This window comes from Bos taurus, chromosome 17 (genome assembly GCF_002263795.3).
Source record: "Bos taurus isolate L1 Dominette 01449 registration number 42190680 breed Hereford chromosome 17, ARS-UCD2.0, whole genome shotgun sequence".
Taxonomy (NCBI): domain Eukaryota; kingdom Metazoa; phylum Chordata; class Mammalia; order Artiodactyla; family Bovidae; genus Bos; species Bos taurus.
In genome coordinates this window covers 44,668,058-44,695,995 of record NC_037344.1, presented here as the reverse complement: position 1 = coordinate 44,695,995, position 27,938 = coordinate 44,668,058, and the positions used below count along the sequence as shown (strand labels likewise).

The 27,938-nt window shown below is 59.1% G+C and overlaps 1 protein-coding gene across 23 annotated transcripts in view; it reads left to right on the top strand.

The window, feature by feature from the left end:
- The window catches only part of FBRSL1 (fibrosin like 1), an 84,362-nt gene that overhangs the window by 10,751 nt on the left and 45,673 nt on the right, over positions 1-27,938 (top strand). For 21 of the 23 annotated variants that reach the window (XM_024977639.2, XM_059876299.1, XM_024977643.2 and 18 more), the window contains exons 2-4: positions 5,334-5,534; positions 22,242-22,346; positions 24,752-24,787. In XM_024977639.2, the coding sequence (XP_024833407.1) occupies positions 5,334-5,534; positions 22,242-22,346; positions 24,752-24,787 (342 nt within the window). Of the gene's footprint in view, positions 1-5,333; positions 5,535-6,376; positions 9,154-14,688; positions 14,831-22,241; positions 22,347-24,751; positions 24,788-27,938 lie in introns of those variants that run through there. The other 2 variants (XM_059876297.1, XM_059876298.1) reach the window with 2 other exon arrangements.

The window sequence follows — 27,938 nt, the reverse complement described above, 5'->3', positions numbered from 1 at the left end:
CTGGAAGGGCCTGATCCACGTGGCAGCAAGCAGCCTTGGCCCCCAGCGAGGGGAACAATTCTGAGTCTGTGTTTGCCAGTTTTAATTACTTTTATTTCTTCATGGTTGGTTTACTGAAGAACAGTTTGAAATTTTATTGGTGGTGCATAGTATTAATGTTTAGGGGAGTTAAAAGTATTCACATGAAATTGCCACAAGAAAACCTAATCTGTGATTTCATAGCAGCTTGCCCCCCACCCCAGTGGTCCGGGGAGGGTCCGAGGGCCTGGTCACTCGGGGGCTTCACTGCTGGTCCGTTGCCTCAGGCGGCCAGGGATTGTGCACCTCCGTGCCCCGCAGCGCCTGCTCTGAGGGCCCCCTGCGTTCGGGCGAGGGTGCCAGGGCCTGCATGGCCGCATCTGCCCGTGTTTTGCTCGAGGGTGCAGCCCGGAGGCTCCGTGCTGACGGAGGGCTACCTGGACACCCCTCTTGGGTCACCTCACTTGTCACCTCTGGTGATGGCAAGGGCTGGCCACTGCCCAGGCTGGCTAGAGGTTCCTGGGTCGCTGGTGGACATGACTGCAGACCCTGGAGCACTGGAGTTCGTCCTGGCTCACCCTGCATCGTCACAGCCTTGGCAGTGCCTCATTGCCCCGTTTGTACTCGGGAGCACTTGTAGTAGCATCATTGTGGGCCTGCAGTGTGGCTCCAGAAGCAGCTGTGGGTAAAACCCCTGTGCCTGGGCACAGCTGCTGCTCCAACCTCCAGATGAGGAAATTGAGGCCGGCAGGGCAGTGACCCTGCATGTGCCCAGGCATGGCTGAGCCTTTTAAAGGGGCCCAGACAACCCCCCACCACCACCACCAGACTGGCCTCACAGGCGAGGGCAGCCCCAGCCTTGGATACCAGGGGCAGGGCTGGCTCGTGCTCACCAGCTGCACGCACAGAACAGAAGCCCGGGGAGCTCTGGGAGCGTTCTCAGGGCAGTGACTCGCTGTGGGAGCAGCGTCTGGACCCCGGTGAGCCCTGCTCCAGAGAAATCCTGCTGAGATGGCGCGTTTCCTTCCAGGAGAGGAAACTGGTGGGGCCGTTGGCTTAGAGTTCATCCTCTCGAACCTTCAGGCGGGAAATGCTGTGGGCCTCTCTTAGAGCCAGGACGTGTGTGGCACGAGGCCGCCCGCCTGTGGAAGCCAGGGAGCGTCTGCACAGGGCCCACGCCAGGCGCATGGCAGCTTGGCCAGGGCAGGTGGCTTTCCTGCTCCCCCACTCCTTCCAGACGCAGAAGGTCCTGTCCTGGGGACCCACGTGCCACCATGGGCTGTGGCTGGGATGGAACTGGACTGAGTCCAGTCCTGGGGAGAGAGGCACGGGTGTTTCAAGTTTCCTGACAGTCTAGTTGTTTTTTAAAGAAAAATAGCAGAAAAAGTGACAAGTTAGAACAATTCGTGATTGACGTGTGTCTTTTTTACCACGTGAATGATGCAGTGGCCCTATGTGTCTGGAGAGATGACCTAGAGTTTTCCTGAGGCCCTGCCAGAACTTGCAGAGGGGCTGGGGCTAGTGGCAGAGGGAGGGAGGGGTCCCGGCCCGGAGGGGGTGGGGTCCTGGAGGAGGTTCTATCTGCAGCGCCCACCACATAAGTCACTCCCATGCTTGCTTCCCTTCCCTGTCTGTCCAGCCCATTTTGTCTCCTTGGTTCACAAATGATTGTTAGAAAGACAGATCCCTGCCCCCGCCATGTGACCCCTTAGGGCAGGTTGCCCCTACAGGTTTCATGGTTAGTGGTGGACTGTCCACACATTCTCTCCCTTTGCTCAGACTTCCATCACAGACAGCCCTCTTCTGTTTCTGGGGCTCAGACGTGACAGCTCAGAGGTTATCCCCTGGACCGGAAACAGCCTTTGTGACTTTGGCCATGTAGGTCAAAAGTGGCCTTGGATGGCCCTAAGAAGGCCCTGAGGTGGGTACTTGCTCCTTCCTCCCTGTGAGAGCTCAGCCCACAGTGACGCGTGAGGTGCGCACCTCAGGATCAGGACACACAGGGGCAGGAGGCTTACTCTTTCCAGGATGAAATGGTCCACGGGAAGGTGGGGAGAGAAAGCTTGCCACTTCGTGTGGCAACAAGAAAGTCACAGTGCCTGTGTTGGGTAGGAGCGGGGCTCCAAAGGATGGGAGATTGGGCCCAGGGGCCTGGTCAGTGCAGCTGCAGTGTCCTGCGCGGAGACTCCGCCCCAGACTCCTGTCCAGGCTGCGGGGTCTGAGTGTGTGCACGCCTATGTGTGGGGGGGTTGGGGGGGAGATTCCTCAAAGCCCCGTCTCCTTATATCTGTGGGCCCACTTATATCTGTGGGCCCATTAGGTGGTGTCTGCCCATGCCTTCTGCGTTGGCGAGTGCCGCGTCAGCCTGGTCACAGGTGCTCGGTCAGATGGGAAGGTATGTGAACAAGCCTGCATTTCCGTCTGTAGACTGAGTGTGGCAGGCGGCTCCGTGCATGTGGGCCAGCCCAGTCCCATCTGCCAAAGACCTACGTGGGACAGAAGCCTCTCCCTCCCCTGAGGAAGCCTTCTGAGTGGGGTTACGGCCTTTTCCACCTTCGGATGGGAGGCTGGGGGGAGGCGGGGACCCATGGGTGGTCAATGAGGTTCTGAGGGGACAGACCTGCAGCCTGGCGCCAGTGGACAGGTGGGGGTTCCGGGGGCCTCGCTGTTTTCCAGGGCCTGGGTGGGAACAGTTGAGTGACCAGGAATCTCTCTGGACTTCTCTGGGCCTTGGCCTCTGTCTGTAAAGGGGTTGGCATTCATGTGTCATGGGCACACCAGGAGTCCATATGTATTGAGTACCCTGCGTGTGGGAAGCAAGCTGCTGTGTTCACCAATGCTTTCTGTTGGTGGAGGCACAGCTTCAGTGTTGTTCCCCAGGGAAGCCCGTGGCCATATGCAGGGCCAGCTGCTAACTGCTGTCAGACGTCAGAGCCTCCTTTGGCCTCCCTCACATCCCCAGGAGACAGGCATGCACCTCTGAAGTGGCTCCTTCCCTTCCACTTGCTTGTCTGCATTAGCCTTCCCTCTTTTTGGGAGTCGTGACAACTTGCCTGATGGGCCCACTCCCTCCTGATCTGATCCCAGGTGCCTGGAGCCGAGCTGGCATACAGTTGGCGCTCACTGCCACTGTAATGAGTTGGCCTGATTCCTATGGGAGGGGCAGGCGCGGAGAGTCCTGGGATCAGCAGGGACTCTTGTCGGCAGGGCATGAGGTGGGGAGCAGCCCCTTCTGACTGAGACAAGCTGGTGCCCTGGGGGGTTCCAGAGGTGGCTGCAAAAGTGCAGGTGATCTGTGGGTGTCTCTGGGGTCCGATAGCCCAGAGTGTGAGTGTGGGAAAGGGCTGTTCTGCACCCAGCAAGTCTGGGTCCCCCTTGCTGCTCAGGCAGAATCTGCCTGTGGAACTTTGGTCAGATCCACAACTGTGGGCCTGGCAGGTCATCAGTGGGGACCTGAGTTCCAGGCTGGCAGGACTGCTGTGTGGCATGGTGTCTGACCTCACGGATGTCCCAGGACAGGTGCCCCACCTGTGGCCCCCACAGCTCAGCTGACCTTTAGGAGCCCCCATCCCCACTGGGACACCATCCCTGTCTCTTCCTGGTACTTCTGAGTTGACATTGAGGATAGGGCAGGGGCGTGCAGAAAGGTGAGCGTGCGAGCGCTTGGTGAGGGGGCAGGCGTCACAGGGTGCGACATGCTTCCTCTTGAGAGGCTATGGATGGCATTTCACTCCCCACATCCTGCTTAAGCTCCAGGTCTGCGTGCCTGTGGGTTTGGGCCTGGGAGAGGGGAGGGATCTGTCACCACTGCCGTGTGCAGCCGCGGAGCGGGGTGGTCAGTCAGCCTGCAGTTGGATGTGGTTGCTCCCAGGCCAGGCCACAGGCCACACCGGACAGGGCAGTCAGGGTGCCTGGAGGGACAACTCCCAGTCTGGTTGGCCTCATCGGCGCCCCTGGTGAATTCTGGAAAGTGTGGGCCCTGCTCACTGGGTGGGAAGAGGGACGTGGGGAGTCTTCTTGAGGTGGCTGCGGACCTTGAGTTGGAGGACCCCACCCGCAAGCACAGCACCTCCTGTTTCCTGTCTTCTGTCCAGGGGACCAGAGCAGACTGGGATTTCGTTCTTCCTGCCATCCGCTTAAGTGCCTGGGGACACTTCTTGCAGGGCCGTGGGATAAAGTCACCGTTGCGCTCATTCAGGCTTTCCTCCTTGTCTCTTCCCTGGACAGATGCTCTTGGAGTCTGCTGAGTCCCTTGTTGGCGTTTCCTTACCTCTCTCTTACGCAGCCCCGTGGTGCTGGAGCTGCCTCCAGCTTCCCCGTGGATGCCAGCGAGAGGCACCTCACCTGCTCAGTACATATCAATGCCAGGTCCTCCTGGGTTCTGGGCACATGGGCAGGGCTGTGTGTGTTGGGGACTGGGGGAGCGGGGCATCCAGACCTCTGCATAGTTGGAGCTGTGCAGGCAGTGCAGAGGCTTGATGGGATGGGAGACCACATTGTCGTTGTCAGCATTAGGGTAACACATGCTTGTTAAACACCCACTGTGCATCAGGCTCAGCTCTGGGTGCTAGGTACAGCTGTGAGCAGGGCTGGCCCACATCTCTGCTCTAGGGCTGGATCTGGGGTCGCTGAAGCCCTGCACACCTGGCTGAGATGGAGACTGCTTTCCCAGGACGGTTCCCATCCGGTCAGGATGCCAAGCTGCAGGGGATTTGGGCTGATAGACCCACAGGTGGCTCAGGACCAGAGGAGGAGGCAGCTGGAGTTGCACCATCTCTGCCTTTGGCCAGCTACTGTGCTAATGGCCCTCATCCCAGGGCTCACCCTGGTTTCAGACTGGGAATCTGAGGGCCAGTCCCAGGACGGGCCATGTCTCACAGAGGCCAGCACAGCCACCAGTCTCAGTGCCTGCTTCCTGTGAGCTTGGTTGAGACGTCACACTGGGCCAAGGATCAGGGCACCCTGTTACTGGCTGGGCTCCTTGGGAAACACCCCAGTCATACTCCCCAAACCCCTAGTCCTGACAGGCCCGCCCATACTCATCTGACCCATGTATGCACTACCCGTCCCTTCATCTCCCTTCACTCCCCTCACGCGGCCCTCCCAGGATGGGAGGCTTCTTTGCAAGCTTAGAGTGGTAGGCTGACAGCCCGCTGTGGAGGGCGGCATGGGCTGCGGCCCCTCAGGTGGGCACTGGCACGTGCACAGGGCCCCACCTTTGGCACAGCATAGTCTCTCATGGTGCCACAGGTGGGATAGCTAACACTCCATGTGTCACCACCGATTAACTGGCTTTGTTCCTCCTCATCCCGCAGAAGGACATGGCCCTGAAGCCACACGAGCGGAAGGAGAAGTGGGAACGTCGCCTTGTCAAGAAGCCCCGGGAGGCAGAAAACTGCCCATCTGCAGAGCCAAGTGAGAACGGGCGGCCCCTGGAGGCAGGCAGCTCTGAGCAGGACCTGGAGACCCCCTGTGACCGAGGGAAGAAGAAGGTCCCTCTGCAGCCCACCAAGCAGGTGAGCCCCGGGCCCCTCCCACTCAGAGCCATGGGCTCTGTGCCTTCTGCCCCCGGGCAGCCTTGGGGCCACACCAGCACCTGGACACCACCCATCGGCAGCTGGGCCTCCCTGGCAACGTGCTCCATCGTTGTCGGGGGTGAGGTATGGGGCACACGTGGACTGGGGCCAGGGGCACCCGTCCGCTGGAAGTCTGAGGGTCCTGAATAGAGGCAAGAGGCACCTCGGGTGGGTCACAGCCAGAGGCCATGCCAGGCCAGGAACTGGGGGCGGGGGTGTCTCGGCTCAGGCGGGACGGGAGGGTGCACCGCTGATAGGCTGGCCCCGTTTCCTCATTGCGTCTGTCAGGCTCCGCCGACTACGGGGTGTCCAGCGTGTCTGTAATGCGTGGGGTCCAGGCTCATTGCTCCGTGCTCTCCATGTGCTAAACTTAGGCGAAGTGCAGTGTCTGCAAGATGGGGGGAGTCACATCACTTGTTTGGTGGCCCAGGCGCAAGGAGCAGCCCCGCTGAGAGCAGGCCCTCAGTGGGGGGTGATCCTTGCTGTCACCCAGAGCCCAGCTGGCATGGGGCAGGGAGACTGGGGCCAGGGGCTTATCTCCCAGAGCACAGGGTTCTGTCCTAGGTGTCGGCTCAGCACTGCAGCTGCTTTCCTCTCAGGGACTCACTGGTTTGCGCCTTCTGTTCAGAGAGGGGGTTCTTCTTGGTGTTTCACTCTCCACTTTCAACTCCCTTGGGGATTGGAATGCTGGTGAGGGGGCAGCATGTCTCAGGGACCCGGGCTGGATGGGGGGTCTACAGACACACCTGCCCAGGTGGACACGTGCTCTTTCTTCCATGCAGGTGTGCTCCCCAGAAGGGGGGCCGCTCCCAGCCAACCACTGGGACCAGAACGGCCCGGCCCAGCGCCAGCAGCAGCTCCAGCCCAGCCAGCCCCAGGGGTCACTCCCAGCCCCGTGTCAGCGCTGCCAGCCCCGTCGGGCTTCCCCGGACCCCGGGCAGCCCTGCCAGCCCCAGCGGCCACTCCCGGGTCAGCGCAGCTGGCCCCAGCGGTCACTTCTGGGCCCAAGACAGCCCTGCCAGCCCCGGCGGTCACTTCTGGGCCCAGGTCAGCCCTGCCGGCCCCAGCAGCTGCTTCCAGCCCCAGATCAGCCCTGCCGGCCCCAGCGGTCACTCCCAGCTCAGCCCCACCAGCCGCGTTGGGCACTAGCCCCCAGGCAGCGCTTCCGGCGCCTGCGCTCCCTCCTGGCCCCGTGGCAGCGCTGCCGGCCCCTACGGTCCATCCTGGCCCCGTGTTACCTCTGTCGACCCCTACGGTCCATCCTGGCCCCGTGGCACCGCTGCCGGCCTCTGCGGTCCATCCTGGTCCCATGCCACGTCTGCCGGTCCCTGCTGGCCCTCTGGCACCGCTGCTGGCCCGTGAGGTCGTGGGTGGGCCCGTGTTTCCGTGGCCAGCCCAGCAGGGCATCCTCAGGACAGCGGTGCCGGCCCCTTCGGTCACTGCTAGCCCAGTGCCAGCGGTGTCAGCCCCCTCAGTCGCTCCTCATGCTGCGTCCACGTCGCCGGCCCACCAGCTCACCCTCAGGCCAGTGCTGCTGCCCCCGGCGGGCATTCCTAGCCCCATGCCAGCCCCGAAGATCCCTCCTGGGCCAGCCCAGCCGCCCCCGGCGGTCACTGCTTGGTCTCAATCAGCCCCAGCAGTTAGTTGAAGCCCCAGAGCAGCCTGGCCCCCCCAAACCTTCACTGCTGGGCCCTGGACAACCATGCCAACAAAAGCGGCCACTCATGGACCCAGAACAGCCTCACCCACCCAAGCGGCCACTCTTGGGCCCAGAACAGCCCTGCCGACGAAAGCGGCCACTCTTGGGCCCAGAACAGCCCTGCCAGCCCCTGCGGTCACTTTTGGGCCCAAGCCAGCCCTGCAAGCCCCAGCCGTTACTCCCCTTACCTGAGCGCCCTTCACTCCTGGGTCGGCCAACTCCACCCCGGCGGCCTCTCCTGGGGCCCCCGAGCCAGCCACGGCAGTCCCTGCTGAACCTGGCGCGGGCCCATCAGCCCCAGCTCTCCCTCCTGGCCCCAGGCCAACCCTGCCAGCCCCTGAGGTCACGACGGACTCGATCCTCCACCCCTGCGGTGGCCCGCCAGGCCCCGTCCGTGAGCCCTGGAGCCTGACGCCCGTTCTCCCAGACCACCCCAGGTGTGGCTCTGCTGAGCCAGGCCAAGGGCCCCCTCACCCTGCAGCCTGAGACGTGTTGTCAGACTGGTCAGAGGCCTTCTCCAAACAGGCCAGGCTGTTTGCGGTTGGAAGCTGAGGCTCAGCAGAGGCGGGAGCCCCCTGCAGGGCCACCACCAATCTGAGGCCCCCCTGCGTCAGGAAGAGAGGAGATGACCTCAGCACCTTCCCACCTTCCACAGGCTCACCCCCACTGTGCCCACTGCGTTGTGACATGCACGCCCCCAGGAGAGGGAACACAGCTACCCCCAAGGGCTCAGGCTTGGGGTTGGGGGGCGGTCCTTCAGCATCTCTCTGTGCCTCTAAAGTGCCCACGTGTCCTTCAGTGTTGAAGTTCCATGCCCAGGTGTACTGTTGAGAGAGAGAGTTTGTGTGTACATGTACACAGCGTGTGGTCTGCAAGTATGCGCGTGTCCATGGAAAGAGAGAGAGAGAGTGTGTGTCTGTGTGTGAGATTTTGGGAGGTGTGCCAGCTGTAGGCCTTGCTCTCCTTGAGCCCCTCTCCATCTGGCCAGTGTGCATTCCCTACGCCCCTCACCAGGCAGAATGTGGGCACAACCAGAGCCTGGCCTGGGCCCTTACTTGCCTGCCCTCTGGCAGAGGGTCACGTTTGTCCAGCTCCAGGGTCCTGTGACTGTGGAGAGAGGACCTGAAGGATGCTCAGGGCCGTCCATGGTTGAGTGGGTCTGCTGGTGCCAAGGAGGGTCCCCTTGGGAGTCTGTTTCCACCCTGATGGCTGGGCAGTGAGGCGGAGGGCAGTCTCCCACCCGCTTCCCCAGCTTTGGACCAAGAAAGCTTGCAGGGCCCAAGGCCATTCCCAGAATGTCTGCTCCCAGCCTCCCACTTGTCCCCTACAGCTTTCTGGCTCCCCGGCCCCCCAGGATGTCCCCCGTCAAGACAGACCTCACACTACAAGGCTTTCTCTGCTGCACCCCCACCCTGCTACCAGACCCACATCTGCACTCAAGGGTCATCCACCCCTTGCCCCTGGAGTCCCGGCACAGGTGGGAGAGCAGCATCGGCCACCAGGGCTCTGCTTTGTGCGCCCGTCTTACCCGGCTGTGATGGTCACTTCTAGTACTGACCTGGTTCACGGAGGCCACAGACACACACACCGCACCCCCACCCCACCCCACCCTGGTTTCCAGGCCCAAGCCTTCCTCCCTGCTTGGTCGTGAAGACCCTGACACTCCGGGGTCCTGACACCCAGAGCAGGGCCTGCAGATACCTGGTCTCCCTCCCAGAAACATGGGGCTTATTTTTCTGATTAAAGAAAATAAAAAGTGCTGTGCCATTATTTTTATAATAGCATCAGTGTTTGTAATTTAACAGTTTGTGTCGTATGGAAAGTGATTTATTCTAACAAGTGGTTTTCTGCACATCTGGACTTGCCTCTCGTTTATTCCATTTCAGCTGAGTTGCAGGAGAGCAGCCAGGGGAGAGGGTGCCCAGGCAGGGGGGCGTCTGGCCCGGACATGGCTCACTGTGCCACATGGTGTGGGCCTGGGGGCATCAGCTCACCGTAATGACCCTCCACGCCCTCCTGGCAGCCTACTTAATGGACCGCTCCTCCTGTCCTGTTTCTTGGAGCCCCAGCTGTGGAAGGGGTCTTTTTCTCGATGCCACTGAAGGTGCTTCTCAAATCTTGTCATTGACTCCCACGTAGTGCCACTATCCCGGTGTTGTGCACAGAGGGTGGCAAGGCCACCCTCTCCCTCCCACTGCCCTGAACTCTCAACCCAGATGCAGTCTGAGCATCTCTGCCTCCAGGCCCTGTGCGTGCTCTTGTCTGGGCATGTCTCAGGCGGGGCAGGCCAGGACTGGACAGTTGGTCACCACCTTTCTAGGCCTTTGTGCTCTGGGAATGTTGGCTGCAGTACATGGGTGCCACTTAGTTGGGGAAACACAGCTCTTGGGGGCAGCATCTCTGATGGCAGGAGAGGGGCGGGGAAGAGGGCTGAGCCCACCCCGCTGTGGGTGAACTCCATGGTGAGTTGGGGTGGGGCTGTTCCTTGTGTGATCACTGCCGAAGAAAGGACTTGGGTTCCATCTGGACTTAGCAGGGCTCTTTAACCCCAACATGACTCTCTGTGGCCACAGCTGGCCTCAGGTCAAAGTGCCAGGACCCTGAGGGGTGTGCACTGGCCATAGAGGGGACTGGATCACATGCGTCGTGTCCTGGGGGACCCATGTGCATGAAAAAATACAGGTGGTCCAGTGTGACCAGATCAGTGTTTCTGAGAACAATGGGAAACCTGGGTTTTTCTGTGGATTCAGTGGATTTTTTCAAACATTGGTGGCTAATTCTAATTTGATGACTCACCTTGCTGGCCAGAGGACACAGCTGTGTGGGCTTTGCATGGCCTGGTGGCAGAGGTTTGGGCCCTGGCAATTGTCCTGGCCCTGAAGCCAAGGGTGTGCGATGTGGCCCACCTCGTTGTGGGGAGAATGGGGCAGCCTGGCCCGATGGGCAGAGTTGGAGTCTTTGGAGGGGGGTATGCCTTGGGGGTCTAGGGTAGGCCCTGTGCTGCCCCAGGGAGCCCTTGGATGGAGACTGGAGCCTGGGTACAGTGCTCTACTGGGGCCTTTCTGGACCCTGCGGCCCACCTCCTCTTCTGCAGACTGGGCCATGGGGAGGGGACATGTGCCTTCTGTACAGGAGCCCCTGATGCGATGCCTGGTCACTATTAATCCTTTGCTGTGTGTTGGCTGTTGTGGTTTTACTGTCAGGTTGAGTAAGGGGTGACCAGGTGGTCTGTCCAAAAGCAACACAGAGATGGAACCTACCTACTAAACAGGACCCCTTGGGATCCACCCAGTGGGTGGGGAGGGCCATGAGCACGGGTGACCCCGCTGAGTCCGCAGGTTCCCAGCCCTTTAAGGGGATCGCACGCCACCTTCAGCGTCCACCTGGGACACCTGTCCAGGCTGGTGGTTTCCAGGGGGAGATTGCTTGTCGGCTGCCATGCACAGGGCTTCCCTGCATGTGTGTGCACAGCTGTCTTGAGCACAGAGGTGCTCCCCAGGTGAGCGCCTAGTCACTCCCCATGAGTTCTGCTCCTTCACGGGGGGGACACCCTGGGGAGGATGGGCCCCTGGACCAGCCACTCACTGCACGACGACTTTGTCAGCACCTAAGGCACCAGGCACACGATGCATCTTGACCAAGGCAGATCACCCCTGCCCCAGGGAGCCTCTGATGGGGCAGACATGGAATGTGACACAGTCCCTTAATGTATTAGAAGAGCCAGGCCTACATCTGTGTGTAGAGACACTTGGCTGGGCAGGGAAGCTGGTGGCCCTCCTTCACCAGCCAGAGGCTGCACTGACCACAGAATATCCTTAGCAGTTCACCAGGTCGGGAGCTGGGGTGTCTGAGGAAGGTGATGTCCGTGTCCAGCCACCTGCTCCTGCCTGGGGGGCTGGACATGAAGCCTATCCTGGGGGTGGGACTAGAGGGCTTGAGACTGAGAGGGGCACCACCCAAACTGCTGGAGGGGTCCCAGGGGCCTTGTTAAAAGGCAGGTTCTAACCCTGCAGAAGCTTAGACTAGCTCTCTTTGCTGGGACTATGATGGGAGCCACATTAAAAACATAAAGAGTCAAAATTAGCCCTAACATATTTTAACTCTGTATACCATCAGCACCGTGTATCCACAGATATAGAGGGCTGACTGGGGCTGCATCATTTTATATAAAGGACTTGAGCATCCATGGAGTTCTGGTATCTGTAGGGGGCTCCTGGGGGGCTTCCCCAATGGCTCAGCGGTAAACAATGTGCCTGGAATCAACCTCCCATGGACACCGAGGGACAACTATATTCTAAATAGTATCATTTCAATATGTAGTCAGTGTGAAAATTAACAGGGGGATATTCTACTTTATTTTTGCACCACGTATCTTTCTCATGCAGCCCTTCTCAGTTGGCCTCAGACTGGTCCAGTGTGCTTCAGAGGCAGAAAGGTGTCTTTCCCAAGTTCACTGTCTCCTCACACTTGCCACTCTTGTTGGCTTTCTCATTCTTGCACTCAGCCAGCCCTTGGTTTGAACCCCTACCACTTGGGCAGCAAAGCCAAGCACCTGTCAGCCTAAAACCTCCCCTGTGAGCATCAGGTCCGTGTATCCAGGGCCAATACCCTCCACCTCAGAAGCCACAGCCCCCTCACTGAGTGAGAACGAGCCAACACAGCTCCAAACCTTCCTTCACCTCAGTGGGGAGCTTGGCTTCTGCCCCGGGGATCGGGCCAGGACCGGGGAGCCATCTTCCACTGCTCACTTCCCCACCCAGGCCAGCCCTTTGCTTCCACCTCCTAACTCTCCTTCTGAAAGGATTTCACTAGAAAATTAAAGTGGAAATAAGAATTCATCATACAGAATGCATCTCATAGGGTACAGCCAAAGCAGTGTTCAGAGTGAGACATCTAGCTTCGGTGCTCATGTTGGAAAAGAAGACGAGTTCAAGATGAGTGACCTGAAGAACTTACAAGAGCGGGGTGTCATATAGAAGAAAGGGAGGAATCCGAATGAGAGCGTAATTAACGAGCAAGAAAGCAAGCAATAGGAAAAGTGAACAAAATCGAAAACTGTTTCCTGGAAAGCATCAACAAAATTGAGAACTCCCCTGTACTTAGACTGATCAAGCGAAAAGGAACACAGATTACCAGTGTTAGGAACTAAAATGGAAATACCACTGCAGGTGCTACAGACATTGAAAGAATGGGGCATAAACAATTTTATCCCAGTAATTGAACAACTTAGCTGAAATGGACAAAGTTTTTGAAAAATACAACGTACCAAAACTGACTTAAGATGAAATTTCCCATCGTTTGCTCGCTGAGTTGTGTCCAACTCTTTGTGACCCCATGAACTGTAGCCCACCAGGCTCCTCTGTCCTACACTGTCTCCCAGAGTTTGCTCAAATTCATGTCCGTTTGATGCTGTCTAACCATCTCATCCTCTGCCATCCCCCTCCTCCTACCTTCAATCTTTCCCAGCATCAGGGTCTTTTCCCATGAGTCGGCTCTTCACATTAGGTGGTCAAAGTATTGGAGCTTCAGCATCAGTCCTTCCAACGAATATTCAGGGTTGATTTCCTTTAGGATTGACTGATTTGATCTCCTTGCTCTTCAAGGGACTCTCAAGAGTCTTTTCCAGCACCACAGTTCGAAAGCATCAGTTCTTCAGTGCTCAGCCTTCTTTGTGTTAACTCTCACACCCATACATGACTACTGGAAAACTGTAGTTTTGATTATATGGACCTTTGTTGGCAAAGTGATGTCTCTGCTTTTTAATCCAGTCTAGGTTTGTCATAGCTTTGCTTCCAAGGAGCAAGCGTCTTTAAATTTCATGGCTGCAGTCACCATCCACAGTGATTTTGCAGCCCAAGAAAATAAAATCTCTGCTTCCACTTTTTTCCATTCTATTTGCCATGAAGTGATGGGACCGGATGCCATGATCTTGGTTTTTTGAACATTGAGTTTCAAGCCACTCTCCTCTTTCACTCTCATCAAGAGGCCCGTTAGTTCCTCTTCACTTTCTTCCATTAGACTGGTATCATCTGCATATCTGAGGTTGTTGATATTTCTCCCAGCGATCTTCCTTCCAGCTTGTGATTCGTCAAGCCTGGCATTTCCCATGATGTACTCTGCATAGAAGTTAAATAAGCAGAGAGACAACATACAGCCTTATCATACTCTTTACCACTGAGCCACCAGGGAAGCCCTAAGATGAAATAGATGATCTGAATAGTCATGTGTCTGTTAAACTGACTTTGTAAACTGGATGTCCGTGTCTACCCCTCACTGCTAGCCTGCCACCTCTTACCAGCAAAGAAAAGCTGACCTTTCACAGCCGGCCCAGGCACTGTCTCCAGTGACCACACCTGTGAGGCAGGATATTGCTAGTACCATTTTTCAGAGGAGGATACTGAAGCCAAAGAAAAAAAGCATCTGAGTAACTTGTCCGAGATAGGCAGGGAAAGTGATGGAGCCAGGGTTCAAACCAGGTGGCTCAGCTCCAGAATCTGTGCCCCTGACCCTGACCTTTGCCTGGAAGACAGCCAGCACCAGTTTTCCTGCCCATCTGCAGGTGGTGAGGTTCCTCTAAAGGGCCCATTTGAGCACGCCCTCCCCTTGCTGAAAGCACCCTGGAAGTTCCCCTCCACCCTCAGGAAGTCTTGGTTCCTGGACGTGCCCCATAAGGGCCTTTGTGGTCTGAGTTCTCCCTCCTCCCCAACCTGCCTGCCTTCCACCCCTCCCCTGCTCCCATGCCCCCTCTCTTGGGCACACCCCTCTGCGGTGTGGGGATTGCCCATTTCTTGTCTGCACCCCCGAGCAGGCCTGATAACCCCAAGCCTGGCAGAGGGCTGGGCCCCAGACGCTTAGTCAATACAGGGAGTGAGACAGAGCGGGGCAGAGTTCTGGATGCGATCCACATGGCCTCTCGTGCTCCTCACCATCACATTGGTCTGCTGGGTCCATATTTGCCAGTGTAGGGGTTTTCTAATCACAGGTTTTCATACTGGCTTGGTAGAGTCCTTCCAGAATATTCCCTTGCTCTCTGGAAGATGAACCTCGTGGTGGGTGAACCCCTCGGTGCCTCAGTTTTCTCATCTGTACAGTGGGACAGGGGCACTCCCTCAGAGTTTTGTGTGGGTCAGTTAAAGTTCAAACCGCGCTGGGTCCTAGCTAGCCGCTACAGTGCCTGGCTCCCATTAACACAGACGGTTTCTCCCACTTCCCTCTCTTCTGAGGCCTGGGCTGCAGCTTGGGGGTGGCCGAGGTGGGCTTCCCTGGGACGCTCTGCATCCTCACCCCACCTCATTGTGAGGTCATCTTTGGCTCTGTGGTGGCCCCAGGCAAGTGCTCCTCCTTTCTGGGCCTATTTCCTCATCTGTAAAGTGGAGCTGTCAATACTGCACGCGTCTCGGGTCGTAGAGATGAAAAGCTGAGTTGACGTGCACAGTTCCTGCTAGATGGGCATGTATGCCGTTGTTACCGCAGTTACTGCTTTATCATTATCCCTTATAGAATGGTTTCTCCTGCTTCCTGGGCACGGCCTGGACAGGTGAGTCTCGTCTCCGGCCTCCTTGGCGGGCTCACCTGGTCCCCTTGGGGGCAGCCATCCTGGCAGGACCCATGGGCAGAGTGCTTGGCCATTCCCTGGCTTTGGCGCAGCCAGACCCCCACGTCAGATGTGGCCCTCACAGAAGCCTAACATGGGGGACTTGCGGGGGGCCCTGTTGGGAGAAGGGTAGAGGGGAGTGGATGCCGAGGGCACGGCCCGTTTGGTGTGTGCTTCTTTGGGCTTTGTTGGTCCCTGTCTGGGCTCAGTGACTCAGACACCTGCTGGAATTCCAGATGTGACACGAGTGGCGGGGGGATTGGGGTGACAACAGACCTGCCTGGAAACGAAAATGGGGCTGCTTTAGACCAGCGGATCGGGGAGGCCTCGCCTAGGAGGTGACCCACCTTGAGGCCTGAGGACAGCTGGCAAGGAGTGAGCTGACAGAACCCCGGGGCGGGGTTGGCGTGGGGCCTGGGCGAGCGTGGCCACCACTCACTCGCAGAGGGGCCACTGGGGGTTTTAGGCTGCGCAATGACTTGAGCTGAGGTATGTTTTTCAAAGCTCGCACTGGAGGGGGCCTGGGCACCTGCAGGGAGGTGCTTGTGGCTTGAATCAGCTGGACAGGTGGGGACAGCAGTGGCGCAAGCTGAGTGGCTCAGCTAGAGAGTAGAGGTCAGATGGAGCCCAGAGTCCACTGGCCTGACTGAGGGGCAGGACCTGGTGCACTGCCCCTGCTCCTCAGCCACAGGGACCACACTCGGGCACAGGCAGGGTGTCATGTCACTCACAAGGCACTTGCTCACGTACAGCTCGTGTCCCCAGAGCCTGCTGGCCGTGTGTCTCCTTGGGTTGTGGCCTCAGCTCAGCCAGCAGCCTCTGTACAGTGTGTTGTGCGTCTCCATGCTTCACTCACCCAGCTGGCCACGCGGCCGAATCCCAGGGGAAGGATGTGGAGCAGTGGGAGGGGAGGGCCAGCCTCCTAGGGCAGCAGCTTGCTTCCTCACCCTGTGCTGGCTGTGGGACCCTTCCTCATTGTGCCAGGCCCCTGCCAGGTAGTGGGAACAAAGGATAGCCCCTACCTACTGGGCACTTACCGTCCAGTGACCCTGCTTCACTCAGGGACACCTGGGGCCGTGGGAGCCTGAGGGGCCTCACCTGGCCTGATTGTCACAGGAATGGAGTGAGCATCGGAAAGGATTCCTGGGAGAAGTGGGGCCTAGAGCCACGGTCGCCTTACAGTGGACCCCATCCTTCTGGAACCTCCACCTGGAGTCACAGCCCTGAGAACTCCCTCTCACCCTCTGGTCACGAGGTGGCTGCAGTACCACACTTCACCAGCAGGTGCTGCTGTCGGTCGGGGGAAGCTGGTCTGCAGTGCTGTGCTTGGGGTACCATCCTCCACACTGACCTGGAGCGGTGCACTGAGAGCAAGCAAAGGAGAGGCCGTGCAGGTGGCCTCGTTGGGTGGGGAGGGGGCCCTGGCCTTCCTTGCACACCCCAGCATCTCACCTGACCACCAGCCCCCTCATGAGTGTCTTTGCATGGTCTGCGTAAAGGTTCCCCTCCCTGGGCCAGCCGTGCTCTGTGGCCTTCTTCCGAAACCCAGGTTCTGCGCAGAGCTGGAGGCAGAGCACAGGCTTGGGGCTCAGGGTAGGGCTCTGTTGAACAGAGTAAAGTACGGGCTGTCCTCACGGCTGTCATGTGCTGGGGAGGGAGGTGGCGGTTGCGAGGTCGTGTGGGGGTGCAGGTTCAGTGGGGTCATGAGGTCCCACTGAGCATCAGGGAATGTTGGTGGACAGAGCAAGGGGCTTCCTGGTCAGAGCCTCATTTATAGCCCTGGGGCGTTGAGGTACCAGGGTGACAGAGAGGCCAGGGGCTGGGGCACCCAAAGAGGAAGGGGGCCCCTATCCCCAGGACAGGCGGGGCCTCGGGCCCTGCTTCAGTCGGGGCTTTGGGTAGACAGGACAGTCTCTCACTTTGGAGCCTGTAGAACACACTGGACACCAGGGATCAGCTGGAATGAGCAGGGACCAGAGTGGGGGCGAGAAGAGTAACACGGTTCTCATGGATGAACACAGCTCATCCTCCCAGTCCAGCCGGCAGGGGCCCAGTCAGGGCCATGTGACCTATGGCTGCCCATTCACCTTTGGGGTGCACTCAGGAGTCACCTGGGGGGCCTAGGAAGGTCTCTGAGACCCTGACCCACAATGTTTGACCCCTGAGGAGGCCCAGTGGTTTTAAAGCACCCCAGTGGGGGCATTATTTGTGCAGGAGTCCCTGAAATAAGATTGGGGTGAAGAGGGAGGGGTCTCTGCCACAGGCCTGGGTTGCCATATGGCCCCAGGGCTGGGTCGCCAGGCGTGTGCACGTGCGTGTGTGTGTGTGTGTGTGGACATGGAATAGGGTGCCTTGGCCGTCGGGAGCCTGTGCTCGGTCTCTGTAGGGGCGTCGTGAGAGGAGTCTCCTAACTCCCTTCTCACCGGGACAGCAGGCTGGCTGGCTGGCTGGGGGCTGAGGGGCGGGTACTGATGCTTAGTGGGTGCCTGACCCTCGCCTCACCCTACCAGGCCATGTCCTCCCGCTGGTTTGAAGGAGACCGTGGGTGGCCTCAGCCACAGCCCCCTTCTCAGGGTTCCCCAGGGTCTGCAGCCAGGCCATCCCCGCCTCTTCCGCTCCCAGGCCTGTAGATGTGGAGGCTAAGGGGGCCTCTCCTCATGCTGGAGGCCAGTACAGACTGGCCGTGGGTCAGAGGGCACCTCCCACCCCTGGGCTGGGCTGGTGGTGTTGGGGCGGAGGTGGGAGAGGCATGGGGCAGAGCCCAGCGCTCCTGAGAATGTGTGTGTGTGCTCGTGTGCATTCCTGAGAGCTCCATGGGATGACACTTGTCTGGGGGTGAAGCCATCTGGTGGGGCATGATCTCCTGCAGGGCCGCCACATATGGCTGTTCAGGTTGCGCACTGCACAACTCTAGGGCCACCACTCCCACTCTCGCCATGGATGGATGGCATGTGCATCTGCAGGTGTGCAGCAGTTGAGCATGCTGCACAGGGCGCCTCTGCTCCATCTGCGTGGCAGAGCTCTAAGGGTGGGGGAGCCTCTGCATCCTGCTTCAGGCGTGGGTCTCGGTAACCCACGTGGGTCTCGTGGTGAACGCACACATCATCGGGCAGATATCAGGAGCAGGCAGGCGCTGTGTTGGGATGTGGGCAGAAGAGGCCTTGTTGAGTGCCTCGGGGCAGGGACTCCTGGTGCTCTTTCGTTTCTGTGTCCTGGTAGGAGCTGGTCTGTGAAGGGTCAGGAGTCCCAGTGAGTCTTCTCGCTGCTGGAGTGAGGGATTCTGGGGCCCCCGAGTCAGCCCTGCGGTGTCTCGGGAGTTTCCTGTCCACCATAGGGGGAAGGCACCTGGTGGCATAGCCTGGGGACACTGCCAGGTCCCACCTCTTGGACCCTTTCCCAGCTACGCCTCCTGGACTGACTGACACTGTGCACACCCTGTGGGTCTGAGCGTCAGGTGGAACCACATGCTGCCTGTTTGTGGCCCAGGGCACTTGGCAGCCCGCCTGGGAGGTGACACTTCCTCCCGGAATTGCTGCAGAACCTGGTTAGGGAGTTGCCTTGCCCAGGAAGGGTAGCAGGAAAGGGTTCCCTGTCACTGCCAGAAAGCCTAGGGCCCCAGGTGCTCCTGGGGTGCCTCAGTCTGAGGGTGGTGTCCCTCACCTTGCTGCTCCAATGGCAGTGCCCCAGCCATGCTGATCTAAGGGGAGGTCCTCTCCCTGCCCTTCTGAGGGCTGTGTCCTGACCCTGCCTGGTGGAGAGCAGGGCCCTATTTCCATATTTCCACCAGTCTCAAGGGGAGTCCTGCCCCCGCCAGTCTGAGGAAATGTTTTTGTGGTATGCCACCTTGCACAAGCCAACTGTTACGTGTTCAGGAATTTTGCACAACTTGCAGAAACTGCCAGTGCTTATTAGGGCTCTCCTCTTCCCCAGGGAGCCTCGTTGCTCCGGCAGTGCTATCCCCCGACCCTTCCCAGTAGCCTCATGACCTGCCTCATCACCTTTCAGAAGTGTCACCTTCTCAGTGAGATCCCTCCCTGGCGACCCCTTCTTTGCTCTTCTCTGCTGTTGTCCTTCCAGAGCACCTGTGGCCGTCTGCCGACCACACGCTCCATGTGCTGGCCTCTTTGTAGGCTTCAGGAGGGTGGGGACTTGGGTCTGTTTATGTTCATTGCCCAGAATAGGGCCGGTTCATAGGCAGGCATTCAGTAAGCCTTGGATGGGTAGGTGGATGATGGGTGGTGAATGGATGGGAAGATGGATAGGTGGATGGATGGATGAATGGATGGATGGTGGGCAGATGGGTGGTTAAGTGAACAAGTAGATGGGTAGAAGGGTGGATGGATGGATAAAGGATGAATGGTTGGATAAAGGATGGATGGATGGATAAAGGATGGTTGGGTGGGCATAGGGATAGACCACAAGGCCCAGGGGTGGGCCCAGGCACGGGCTCCCAGCTGCCCTCCTGGGACAATCAGGGCCCAGATCAGAATCTGATCTCTCCAGCTAAAAATGGAGGCATGGCATCCCTGGCCTTCTGGCATAGCTGGCCAGCAGCATTTCTGAGCCACTAGGAGGCAGTTGGGGCTACAGGACAGCCAGAGTCCAGCTTGGGGCTGGCTAAGGAAGAGAAGGTGACCAGCCATCCCAGTGCATCCAGGGTTGGGATGGTTCCCAGGGCACAGTACTGAGTTTTATGGGATTTTCTGGGAAACGGGGCTTTCAGAGCTGAAACCCACTGCCTGAGGAGGATGACAGACCCCAGCCTGTCCTCCCCCTGTGGGGCATCACCGAAGAGTCAAGATAAGGAATCCTCTCTGGGGTCCAGCTGAGAGAGGAGACCACTTGTGTGACTGAATGAAGTGGAATGTGGTATCCTCCCTTCTCACCTTTCAGCTGTGTGGGGTTATTCTTCAGCCCCCGCTTCCCCTCCCCCTTTGCTGGGTGTCCTTGTACAGTGAGCAGTCTGCAACTGCGCCAGGCCTGTTCTGTCCTTGTAGTGTCTCTGGGTCCAGCCTTCTTCATGGGCAGGGACCCTGCTCCAAGCCCAACCTGAAATACTGTCCCCCAACAGTGAGGGTGGGTTCATGGGGGTGATTACTGAAGGTCAAAACCAAGAGTCTCAACTAGAGCCTTACCAGGATCCCCCAGAGGACCTGATGACACAGCGAGTCTGTAGTGGGGCCTGGAAGTGCTCATTTGTATTCCTGCCAAGCTCCCAGGTGCTGATGCTGCATGTCCAGGGACCCCACTTTGAAAACCACTGGATGAGGGCATTTGTTTTCTTGCAGAGGCTCCTTGCCAGCAAGGCAGTAAGGAAGTTCCCCCGGACCCCATATTCACTCCTTTTGGGGAGACCTGTCATGGAGTCCAGAGGCAAGAAAGACGTGTCTCCAACTGGTGACAACAGTGACACCTGGTGGCTTATTGGTGCTAGAGAGGGTTCAGGCTCACAAACAGAACTTCTTACCCCCATAGAGCCTGTGAAGGGCCCTGTCAACACCCCCACTTCACAGATGAGGAAACTGAGGCTCAATGACAGTCAGAGAGCCAGCACTGGCCCAGGGTCTGTGCATTCACCACTCAACTATGCAGGATGGAGCTAGTGAGGCCAGAGACCTGTGGGCTCACAATGGGGGAGTTTCGCCTGGGCTGAGACTGGGGCCCCTCCCTGGGCCTGCCGTAGGATGGGAGGGTATTCCTGAGGGCTGGGCTTCCCCCTCGCTGTTCATGCTTCCCCAGAAGGGGGCCCTCCCCTGGGTCCTTGCACCCAGGCCTGGGCTGTGGATGAATGGCAGTTATGTTTTGTGATGACACTCTGCTAGCCACACTGTGCAGGGGCCTGTGGCTATGGGAGCTTGGACCCCATCTAGGGCTTAGGTTGGCCCTGGAGAGCAGGGGCTCTGAGGGGCAGCCTCAAGAGAGGGAGCCTACCATGGGGTCCACAGGAAGAAGGGCTCAGGCCTTGAGGGGGTTTCCTGGGGACTTGAGAATATTCCAGAGCACAGCTGGTGCACCAGACTTTCTACCCTAGCTGAGGTCTCCAGGGCTGAAGGATGCTTACGACAAAATGCCTGGATGCAAAGGACTGGGCCTCCCTGCCCCTGGTTGTGGCGCAGGTTCTGAGCATGCCTGAGCTCTGAGAGCATATGCGCTGGGCGGGGAGGCCTGGGGGGTGGACAGGAGGCCACACGCTGCCCCGCAGGCACGTCGGCAGCGCCTGGAGCAGGGGTCATTGGGTGTTAGGCAGTGTGCTGGCTGGGAGCCGTGGCCTCTGTCTGTTGCTAGGAAACCTCTGATATACAGCCCAAACAGTTGAAGGTTTGGGCTGTCAGTGCACGTTCAGACAAAACCGTGGGAATGTTCCAGAACCAAGAAGCTGGAGCCACCTGGAGGTGGCGGGTCAGCCGAGCTCTGTGGGTCCTGCCAGAGAGTCCAGGAGGGCAGCTGGAAGCTGACAAGACCTGGATGGATGCTGGCACGATTGGGATGGTGACTTCCTGGGCCCAGAGGTCAAGGGTCAGGGGCTGTGATGGATGTTCCTACCCTGCAGCTTGGTGAGGTTTGAAACTATTTCCAAGTAAAAAGAACGCAGGCAGGTTTCTGCGTCCACTTTCCACACTGTCACTTAACCTCCCTAGTGGTTTATCAACTCCCTCCTTGATTTCCTCCTCTGTAAAGTGGGCACAGAGCAGCCAACCAGGGCTTTTGTGTGAGGAGCAAGGAGCTGAGGGCGTGCCGGGTCTACAGAGAGTCCGGCAGATACTTTGACCCAGCAGCAGCTGTTCCAGTGGGTACTACTTGCTTCGTTCTACATATGACAGAACTGAGGCACAGAGAGGTTGAGTAATGACCCTAGGACACGCAGAGGGGAGTGGCTGGTCCACACCCAACTCTGCAGACCTTACAGCCCTGATGTGGGTTGTGCTGAGGACTGAAGGGGGCCCAGGAGTGGTGCACCTGCAGGGAGTGGAGGTGAATTGCCACAGGCAGGCCTGTCTTGACACCTGATCATGGGCCCCTGGTGGAGTGGGAAAGGCCGGGGCCTCCCACTGGCCCGCTCCCCATCCAGGAGTCTTTAGTTGCCAGCTGGCCAGAGGAAAGGACAGAGCTGACAGTAGTTTAGGCCGTTGAGTGCTCATCCTTTGCTCTCTGGGCTCTTCTTTCCTGTTCTGGGTAGGAATGGAAAGTACTTACTGGGTTGTCAGTGGTTGGCTGTGCCCTGCCGCCCCCCTCCCCGGGTTTCAGCCCAGAGGGACTGGGTGGGGTTAGGGAGGAGCCTGAGCATGGCTGTGCCCCAGCCCCACCCTGCAGGGTGTGTGTGCTGAGTCGGTCTCGCATCTCTCCCTGTCCCCAGATGAAGGTCGCAGTGTCCAGAGGGGGCGACCACAACAGTGACGGCGACAGCTTCCGAGAAGCCACCAGCTCCCGGAGAAGCAGTTCTCGGGACCAACTCAGTGATGTGAGTACCCCAGCTGCTCGCGGGAACACTTTCGAGTCCCTGGGGTGACTGCCCGGCCAGCCTCCAACCTTCAGCGGACACTGCAAGCCGTTTGCTTAGGGGCCCGGAGTCTCAATCCAGGGTTTTGTGCTCACAATTAGCATTTGCTTTCTTTAAAACCTAACTGTCTACTAATTGGGGCTTCCCCATCAGGAGGGATTTAAATGAGAACCAACCATTAGGCACGGGCAGGGGTGAGTGGAGGCGACCATGCTGGGGTGCAGTCCCTATGTCCAGCTGGGGGTAGGCTCGGGGTCGGTGCCCAGCTGGCGGTGGGCAGGGCTATGGATGCCAAACAGCTCCCACAGATGTGTCTAAAGAAGGGTGGAGGCAGGGGGTACGTTTCTGGCCCGATGAGCTGCAAACACTCCTGCCTGCCCAGGCGGACCTGCCTGTCTGCTCTAGCTGGCAGCAGCACGGGGCATCCAGCAGTCCAGGTCTCTGCCACTGGGGGCCACGCGGAGGGGAGGGTGCCCCTCTGAGGCACAAGCTGGCCTGGGTCTGGGGACTCCTTTCGGTGTGTCCTGTCTAAAAGGTCCTTGAGCTCAGGTCCCAGGGGGCAGGGGAGAGGGGGTCTTAGGACCCAGTTTGGGGATGACCCAGGCAACACACAAGGGCACCCACTGGGACGTGGCCAGCAATGGGGGCGCAGGATATTCCTCCAGGGCTGCTGGGTCTCCCTAGACCTTGGAGAAGGGGGATGGGGCAGGTGTTGCAAGGGCAGGGAGTGGGGGTTGAGGGGCCCTGGGTTGAGGGGGCGATGAGGACTCAGGCGGAAGAGCCCCCCCGCCCCCGCCGTGGGAGGCAGCGCTCCTGGAAGAGGCCTTTGTCTTCTTGACCCCCAGCTGCAGGAGTGGCGGCCTAGCGGAGATGGGTTTTCTGCAGGGCTAAATGGAACGAGTCGTCTCTCATTATCATTTAAATGGGGGCTGGGGGAGGGCCGGCGCAGGAGGCCAGGAGGGGGGCCTAATTGCCCGGCTCCGATCTTGTTGCCACAAGATAGGAAAATAGGCTGGTAATTGTCTGGGGCCACGGGGGCTGCCCTAGTTCGAACTCCTCTAATTGCTGGCCAGGATGGGAGCAGGCGGATTGTAGGCACAGCACAGGCGGTGTGAGTGTGCAAGCCTGGGGGCAATTATGGCACCAGACCCCCCCACCCCCAGAGGCAGGGCTTGGTGCCTGAGCTACCCCAGGGGGTGAAGGACCCCCCCCCCCCCGCCCCGGCCACACAGACACACACAGACACACACACACAGACACACACACACAGACACACACACACACACACACACACACACACACGCTTGGCCTGGCAGACCCCCAGGAACTGGCCTGGGGCACACACACACACAGACACACACACACACACAGACACACACACACACACACACACAGACACACAGACACACAGACACACACACAGACACAGACACAGACACACACACACACACACACACACACACACACGCTTGGCCTGGCAGACCCCCAGGAACTGGCCTGGGGCCCGGCCAGGGTCTGCCTGGGGAGGGGAGGGGTCCCCTGGCCCCAGCTGAGCTGAGCAGAGTGGTCCAGGCTGCAGTGGTCACCCATCCTTCGGAAGAATCTTGGCATCTGGACCTCAGTGTGGTCTGGCCCCAGGTCCGTGAGTCCCACACACCTCAGACAAGCTTGCCCTCGCCGGCCGTGTGAACACCCCCCCCCCCCAACCCCCACCTGCCGGGTCATCACGTCCTATCTCCCTGGGCCTTGGGGCTTAACCCTGGTGACCACCGCCTGCCCTGAGGAGCTGGTGAAGTGAACCTAACTGGTTTCTCCCGTCAGATCCTAACTGCCCATTTGAGCATTTGATCACCCTCACAGGACCTCTGGGGTGACTCTTGGCCTCTAGGCCACAGCTTACCCCCCCACCCCCATCTGACATCTGAGACCCCAGGATTACCTGCCCAGCTCCTTCTCAAGGAAACCTCCCAGACTTTCCCGCTGGACCCAGTGACCCTGGGAGGCTGGTGGGTGGTGAGGGAAAAGCCGACCTGAGCACAGAGAGGGGTTATCCCCTGGCCCAGAACCCCACATGGGAGAGGTGGGGAGCATCCTCTGGGAGGGGCTGAGCCCACCCCTGGGGAATGTGGGGGCTTTGCCGCCTCTCTGCCTGGAGACTTTGCTGGGCTGGACCATACCTCCAGGTCTGGGGGTGGAAGGTTCCTCTGTGGGTCCTTGAGCCCTGCCACAGGCTGATCAGTGTGGCCCCAGCCTGGGGGGTTCCAGCAAAGACCCAGGATGGGCTCTGCCTGCTCAGGTCCTCAAGGGAGAGGGTGGCCATCTGGGGCTGCAACCGGTTCCTGACTGTCCTTCTTCCTTCCCTGCAGAGCTCGGCGCAGGCAGTCTCAGGCAGAGGTTACTCCGTAAGTCTCCCACCCTCCTTCTGCTGTCTGCTCCCCACACACTAACCCCGACCCTCGACCCACGGGAGCCCCGACTGTACTGAATGCTGCCCCTAGGCTCGAAATGGAGTTTGAACAGGATGGGGATGAGCCAGAGTGGGCAGAGATTCAGAGGGAGTAGGACTCCGGGTCCTGCCCTGCAGAGGAGTGGGCAGTGGGCTGGACACCCTGGGTCCTGTGGGGCAGCGTTTGGTGTTGGGGTTCCTGCACGTGGAGAAATTGCAGCGTATGCCCTCCCCGCCCCGCCCCCTGCCCCCGTGCCCTGACACCCTCTCCCCAGCTGTGCTTGGCCCGGCCAAAGAGGCTGGACAGGGGTGTGAGGCCCCTGCTCTTAGCTGTCATCAGGGGCCCAGGGGCAGGAGGGGGGCCAGCCTGCTGCCACTTGATACTCCGGCCATGGCGGGGGCCACCCTCCCCATCCCCCATCCCCCAGCCCCCTCCCCACAACTTTATTTCATTTCCCCTTAAGTATCAGGAGGCCCGTTAATGACACCATAAAACCCAGAGCTCCATAAAAGCCGTTTCTGCAAATTTACGGCCGTTTCGGCTCATTGGAGGGCAGGGGCCTGGGCTCCGCCCGCCTCATCCTGCAGCTCCTGATTAACTGCGAGTTCCAGAGTTCCAGGGTCTGACAGGCAGGCTCTCTAAATCACAGCGGCTTTTTATAGGGTGTGTAATTAACCCATTAATTCCCCGGGTGGCAGGGACAGCCGAGGGTCCCTGGCCCTCCCCTCCCCCAGGTCCGCGATCCCCAGGTCTGCCAGCCCAGGCAGCTCTGCCTTCTGCCTCAAATCCTGGGCCAGGCTGTAGCATCTTTGAGCCTCTGACCGGGGCTGCTGTACACTTCTGGGCAGTGGTCCCAGGTGCCACCCAAGGGGTGCTTTCCTGGGAAGGCCTCTGCCCTCCTCGGGCAGCCTTTGTGCTCTCATCTGTTGTTGGAGTCATGGTTGGCGGCCCCAGGCTGCTCCTTCCTCCCATGGGCCTGGGTGGTCTTGATGCGCCAACCGCTCCTGACCATGTTGATGGGGGTGGTCGGCCAGGCCTGGACAGGACCTGCACTCTGGGAGGTGCCATATGGTCCAGGTTGGCACCAGGGCAACCTGGGGCAGTGATGGGGAGAGTTGGGGGCAAGACGCAGAACGCCCACCGGCCTGCACCTGTCCTGGAGGGTTGGGAGCCCCGAGAGGCTGGGCCCAGAGATACTCCATGTGGAGCCTCCTGAGATGCCCGGGGGCTGCTGGGGTCTCCCTGCCAGAGCCTCTGGGCAGCCCTCTGCTTCCAAACCACCTTGTGTCATTTGTGGTCTTCTCTGCAAAATGCTGCTTTGAATGTTTCCTGGAGAAGAAGTTGTAATTAACATGCCAACTGCTTGCAGCTTAGCCCCCACTGAGGCTGCACATGAGTGACAGATGGTGGGGGGGCAGCGGCCCAGCCTGCTGCTCAGCCCTGGGGGTTCCTGAACCATGTCTGCAGACACACCGGTGTGTGTGCACCAGGCCCTGGCGTGAGCAAGTGTGCCCACAGGTCCCTGACGTGTGCTGGGCAGCACTGCAGGGCTTGTATGGTCAACCCTGCTGGCCCTTTTGTCCAGTTGGCATGGTGGCAGCCTCCCCTGAGGCTGGAGGAGTAGGCCGGAGCTTAGAGGACCCTTGCCCAGCAGGCCGAGGCTGGGGGCTGGCAGGTGACCCTGCTGGGAGCCGGAGGGTGAGGCTTGGAGGCCGGCTGGGACCCTGCCTCTAGATCCAGAGTTCACCATGGAGCCCTCTGGCACAAGGGTGACACTCAGGCTGAGAGCCCTGTTTGTGTATGACTCTTAGTGCAAGGGAAGTGTGTGTTGTGTAACCCTGTATATTCACATGTGTCTATCTCTCCCATGTGCCCATGAGGTGGTATCTCTGTGTGGCAGTGGCAGGGCTCCCCAGCTGCACCCGGAAGCATTCCATGTTTCTCTGTGGCCATTTCTGTGTGAGTCTGTGTCTTGTCCTCTCAAGAGTCTGGAGGCGCCCATGTGTGTCTATGGATGCAGCAGGTGTGTGTGTGTGTGTGTGTGTGTGTGTGTGTGCCCACACTGCATGTAAGTGTCCATCTGGGAGCCTGTGTCTGGACATGGCGCCGATGTGCCTATATGTATGACTGTGGTCATGCAGTATGTGTGTGACCTGTAGCCATGTGTCATTATGCGTAGGTGTATATGTTTGCACACACTTTGCTGTTTGTGTGTCTGCATTTAGGGCCTCAGGCTCAGGAGGGGTCACGCTTGTCCTTGCTTCTCCCCACAGCATCCCCTTGCTAGGTGACACAGGGCATTTGTTGTCTGACCTGGATTATAGACTGTACTTAGAAGTTTAATTTGCCAAGATTTATCCCCAGCAAATCCCCAATTATTGCCCATCCTCAACAATGTTATGTCCCGAAAGCTTGGAGCAACGTCCCCAGCACGCCGCCAGAGGTTCGTTAGTGCCATAAAATTAGTTAGAAAGTAATTTTCTTAATTTGACTGCTTGCAGCCAAGGACACAAGGATCCATCATCTCCGGCCGAAGCAGGGGACTTGGGAGTTTCCTTTATTAAAGAGAAATGAGGACCTAGACGCCTCACAGGCAGGAGGCTGCCCTGCCCCCACCCTGAGTGTGTAGCCTGGGGACAGGGCCTTGGACCCCGGTGATCCGGTGTCCTGGCAGGTGTCCTCAGGGTGGGTGTGATCAGGGAGGGGGCAGAGAACCCGCTGCAGCCCCCACTGTCGGGAAGGGCCTCCGCTCAGGGCCACACTCCCAGTTCACCCCGGCTTTCCCCACCAATTCCTCCCATCCAGTCCCCTGCCCAGGCCCCTCTCTGTCACCCTCTGAAGGAAGCCTGCCCCCTGCAGCCCGCGGCACCAGAATGCAGCCAGCCGCTGGCCTCCAGGCTCCTCTCCCGCCCTCACCAGCCGGATCTCAGCCTGAGCTGCCGTCCTCCCACCCTCCCTGGGCTGGGGTACAGCTCTCACCTCCAGGTCCCTCCTCCCCTCGACAAACATTTACTGAGTATCACCACCACTGGAAGGAACCAAACAGCCAGTGTCCCTGTCCCCGGGGAGGTGGTGAGTGCTATGGAGAAGTTTGAGTAGCCTGGCA